A 5,630-nucleotide genomic window follows, 5' to 3' on the forward strand; every position below is an offset into this window, starting at 1 on the left:
GAAAGAGAAAGTGAGTGATCCCTCTTAGAAAAGAGATCTTGAGAGAGAAAAAAGAATCTTCTCTCTCTCTCCGAAGTGACCTTTGGCTTGAAAAAAGAAAAAAAAAAAAAAGAGAAACAAAATGTGCCCCCAAAGGAAAAAGATGATCGGCTCAACATCGTTACCCTCCTCATCTCTCTCGCCCTTTTAGGCTACACCCTCTCCCTCCACTTCTCTAAATACCACTATACCCTCCTCATCTTTCTCGCCCTTTTAGGCTACACCCTCTCCCTCCACTTCTCTAAACACCACTATACCCTCCTCATCTCTCTCTCTCCTCATCTCTCTCGCCCTTTTAGGCTACACCCTCTCCCTCCACTTCTCTAAACACCACTATACATCCTCCACCCCATGCCTCCACCTCCTCCAAATCCCAACCCTACCGCTCTTCCTCTTCTTTCTCTCTCTAGCCGGCCCCTTCGGCTCGCTTTGTAAAATTCCATTCCTTCTCTATGTTTACGACTTCATAATGTTTGCTAGCCATTTTCATAGTCTTTGCATTTGTGGTCACAAATAAGGGCGCAGGTTGGCTTGTATCAGGGCGTGGTTTCAATGATTACAGGCCTGGTGATTATTCAAATTGGTTGCAAAAAAGGATTAGTGAGCCTAAAACATGGATTAAGATTAATGGTTGTATCATTGAAGCTCATATGTGTGGTGGGTTAGGGCATGGTGATTTTGTGCAACAAAAGGCTGATGAGTTTTATAGGAAGAATTTATCCCCTATTTAGGTATGTATTTCTTTTTATTTTTCTTTTTATTTTTATTTTTTATGATGAAAAATGTTACTTGGGTTTTGAGAGATTTGGATTTTTAGTAAATTTCAGAGTAAAATTACTGATGAATTTATAGTTGTAATTATGCATGTATTAGAGGTGAGGCATGCATGATGTAACATGATTATTTTACTTTAAATTTTGTATTGAACTGTACTATAGGGTTATATAGAAAGGTCCTTGTGCCCTATTATTAAAATATAATCCAATAAAGTGAAAATATAATATGATCTAGTTGACTTTGGAATTAAAATTCATTCACTTTCTTCCATAGATTATCATTAAAAATTGCCCCATATGTATTAAATGGGCATGATATTCATCTTTGTACATATTTTGAATATGGAAAAGGACCTATTTTGCATATTTTTTTTACTTTATTTAAACAAGACTAAACTTATTTAGTCCCCAAACTTTCCACAGTTGGGGGATCTGAGTGCAGATTGGTGTTTTACATTAGAGTATGGAAGGATGTAATGTTATTCCCCAAGTTTGTGTACCTTTCTTTTTTTTAAAAAAAAAAATCAAACCATAGGTAGATGTCTCACTTTGAAACACAAATACGACTCTCTCCCTCATACACAAAGATACACATGCATATGTGTTACTTATATGCATGAAAACTGATCTCTCTCTCTCTCTCTCTCTCTCTAGGTGCAGTCGGGTTGTTGCAAGCCACCGACAACATGTGGCTACGTCTACCACAACGCAACCTTTTGGGACTTACCAAATCCGGCACCCTCAACTCTACTGACCATGATTGTCTGCTTTGGAGCAACAACCAGATGAAGCTCTGCTACAACTGTGGCTCATGTAAAGCCGGTGTGATCGCCAACCTCAAGCATGACTGGCGGATGATCGCAGCCGTCAATGTAGCCCTCCTCCTCTTCCTCATAATCATCTACTCCCTTAGTTGTTGTGTGTTGACAACTATTACAAGGGACACATATATGCTTAGCACTAAGCTCTCTTTCTCTATAATTTGTGGTAAAAAGGAAGGCATGATACTTGCCTTAAGCAACGATTTATTAGCTTTTTTTATTGCAGTTTTATTGGTGAATTTCTCGGATCCTAATTTTTCTCATGCATGTGTAACCCAATTTGTTATTAGGGTATATTAGTTTTTTGTTGAAAAACCCTCAAATTAATCACCTCCACCAACAATATTAGATTGGGAAATAAACAATTGAATTTCATGACCTAAAGACAATGTATTTTATAAAATATTGGAAATTGTTTTCCTCATTATTCGATCCCAAGCAATAGATAATAGATGGATTGTACCTCATAATGCAAAGCTACTCATCTGCTATAATTGTCACCTAAATGTGGAAGTTTGTTATACGATTAAGGCAGTGAAGTACTTATACAAATACATATACAAGGGTCATGACAAGTGTCGATTTACGATTGCTAAAGATGATGAAGGCATAATAATTGTTGAGGTTAAAGATTTCCAATATGCAAGATGGGTTTATGCAATGCATGGAGAATTTTGGGATTCTATATGAACGCATCACCTGATGTGTATAGACTCCAATTACATCTTCCAAATCAACATATGATTCAGTTAATGAAAATGATTAAATTGAAGATTTATTACGCAACGGATTCCTAAATAGGACGAAGTTGATGAGTTTCTTCGATAAAAATAGGTAATAACATCTTCAATTTGTTACATGTTATTTTTATAATAATGAGATATTGATGAGAAACATCACATTATAAATTATACATAAAGCTTAGATTATGATAATCATCATTTCTGATGCATATCTTTACATAATAATGAGAAGTGCACATATAAAGAATTCCCAAGTAAATTTGTCTATGATGACAGTTTACGAATATGGAAAGAAAGAAAGAGTGTATTTGCAATAGGAAGAATTTTTACTGCAAATCTTACTGAAGGAGAAAGTTATTATCTGAGAGTTTTGTTTAACAATGTCCAAGGTCCAACTTCTTTTGATGATCTCCTAATGGTGGGTAACCATAAAACGAAGACATTCAAAGAAAGTGCCCAATTACACGGATTACTAGAATCTGATAGTGATATAGTCAATTGTTTAGAGGAAGCATCTAATTCAATATGCCGAGTGTGATGCGCCAACTATTTGCGATAATACTTTTGCATTTTGAACCCAATAATATTTTAATGATTTATGGAGGTCAACTTTTGGTGCAATGGCAGAAGATTATGCTAAGGCAAACCCAAATAATGAAAGAATTGTACAAGATCAAGTTTTGCGTGGCATTCAAAAGTTTTTGGAGAACAACCATAAAAAACTTAGAGATTGCGATCTGCCAAATATTGTGGGTACCAATCCAATTGAACCTACAATACCTTTTATTGTTCAAGAAGAGCTCTCAACAAAGACTTTAAAAGATGATATATCCTCAATACAATTGTTGAATTTTCAACAAAAACTTGCATACGATAGAATACTATATGCAGTTTACAATGATAAGCCATATGTATTCTTCATAGATGGCCCTAGAGGAACTGGTAAGACATTTTTGTACAAGGCACTTCTTGCAACTACAAGGACAAATGCGCATATAGCATTGGCAACAACTTCATCTAGAATTGCAGGGACAAATTTACCAGGCGGAAAAATTGCACACTCTAGATTTAAAATTCCGCTCAGATCTGATGCATGCTATTTTTGTGACATTTCAAAGCAATCAGATTTAGCAACATTAATAAGGCAGACAAAAATTATTATTTGGGATGAAGCACCAGTGACAACTAAATTTGCATTTGAGGCAGTAGATCGAATATTACAAGATATAATGCATTTTGGAGGAAAAATTGTGGTATTGGGTGGTGATTTTAGGAAAATATTGTCGGTAGTCCCCTGTGGGACAAGATCGGAAATTATGGAGGTAACTTTGATTCGGTCATATATTTAAAGTTATCTTGTTGAGGTTGCAAGATAATATGCGAGCAAAAGCAGATTGTGATTTTGCAAGATTCCTTCTTCGAGTTTGGAATGGTGTTGAAGAGACATATAATAATGACTACATAGGGATCCCAGATCACATATTTGTACACATTCAAAACCATGTTGATGATAAACTATTTTTTATTGCAAAATTTTTTAGTTTAGCATTTGAGAATGTTGAATCCCCCAATAAGATTTGCAATAGAGCAATTTTGTCTACAAAAAATGAATGGGTTGATGAAATGAATAACCGAATCATTCAACTATTCATTGGGGATGAATTTTCTTACTGTAGCTTTGATAGCGTACCTGAAGATACACACAATTTGTATCTGGAAGAATTCTTGAATGGACTGACATCAAGTGGTTTCCCACCACATATACTTACAATAAAAGTCGGAGCTCCAATTATATTACTTCGCAATGGAACAAAAATATATGTAGGGGATTCACAAGGAATGCGATCTATGCAAATGCAATAAGTAGAAATCATCAAGGAAAAATAGTTTCATACCAAGAATACCATTACTACATTCAGAAGATACAAATATATCAATTAAATTTAAAAGAGAACAATTCCCAATAAAATTAACATTTGCCATGACAAATAATAAAAGCTTAAGGCCACAATTCCATATATTAGTGTGTTTTTAGAGGATGATGTGTTCGCACATGGGCATTTGTATGTAGCTTTATCAAGAGGAATAAGCTCAAAGACAACACTTATCTATGCGAATCGACATACAATTGAAGGTCATATAGGAAAATATACAAAAAAATATAGTTTATAAAGAGATCCTCCCAGTTAAAGATTAGTGTTTAAACTTGAAGGTAAGATCACTATAACTTTTGAAGAAATTAAAAAAAAATATTATGTCAATAATTACTTCAAAGATTTTCTTATGATGTTATTCATTAATTTATGCATTTGAAGTTTTTTTATTACTCCAAATTTCAGGATGGATAAGGATGTGGGTACTATCTCATCTCGTGCATTGGGACTGATGTTGAAAGGCATAATTTTGAGGTTGATACATAAGAGTGAACTTTTCAAATATTATGAAACACTATCAAGAGCATATCTTTATTGATCAACATGTAAGTGTTATTTATTTATTACACCTTTGTCGTTATTTTTATATTGCATTACTTAACTATTAACATAAACTTATGTACATATTCATTGTTATTATCATATGTTATGATCATTATCAATAGCTTAACTGTTTAATATACAATTGTGTGACAAATTGAATTATGCAGGCACAAGAAATAGAGGGCGCATTATTCAGTGATGCCCTCTAAATATTTGAAGAGAAGTTAGTCCAAGGTAGAATTTATCGTGTATTAGACTTCAAAGTGAATAACACACTGCCAACATATCAAGTACTTAGATGCAAGTATGGAATGATCATTTCAAAGATGACGACTTTTTTTAAGATTGGAGATGAAGACAATTTTTCAAAAAAAAAAAAATATAACTTCATCAAATTTTCAAGGATGCAAGACTACATAGGACATATTCCCTATCCATGTATCATATTGAATTTCTAAGAATGAGTTAATTACATATTATTTATTTATACAAATATAATAACTCTATTTTTTATATAGATATTGTTGGAATCTGGATAGATAGCATTATTGAAAAAACCATGTCTAGAAAGAGGAAAGAAGAAGATTGCTCCAAGAGGGATATTGTTCTAATGGATAACAAGTATGGAGATTTATATTATGTTTTTTTTTTTTCTAAATTTGTACTATAAAAGTTGTTTACTATTGTACACTATTTAAACATGAAAAACAAGTGCCTCTTAAAAATTTGGGGAAACTTAGGCGTTGATTTTGCTAAAACGTCATCATCTGCTAA

The 5,630-nt window shown here is 33.5% G+C and overlaps 1 protein-coding gene across 1 annotated transcript; it reads left to right on the forward strand.

Annotated features, from left to right (window-relative positions):
* The first annotated feature begins 2,999 nt into the window (after positions 1-2,999).
* On the forward strand, positions 3,000-5,065 carry LOC105421702 (uncharacterized). Its single transcript, XM_011630023.1, has 2 exons — positions 3,000-3,701; positions 5,024-5,065. The coding sequence occupies exons 1-2, from the start codon at positions 3,000-3,002 to the stop codon at positions 5,063-5,065; spliced, it is 744 nt and encodes a 247-aa protein (XP_011628325.1).
* Positions 5,066-5,630: the final 565 nt, after the last annotated feature.

Source organism: Amborella trichopoda, chromosome 4, assembly GCF_054954075.1.
Source record: "Amborella trichopoda isolate Santa Cruz 75 chromosome 4, AtrichopodaSantaCruz75HAP2 v2.0, whole genome shotgun sequence".
In the NCBI taxonomy this organism is placed as follows: Eukaryota; Viridiplantae; Streptophyta; class Magnoliopsida; order Amborellales; family Amborellaceae; genus Amborella; species Amborella trichopoda.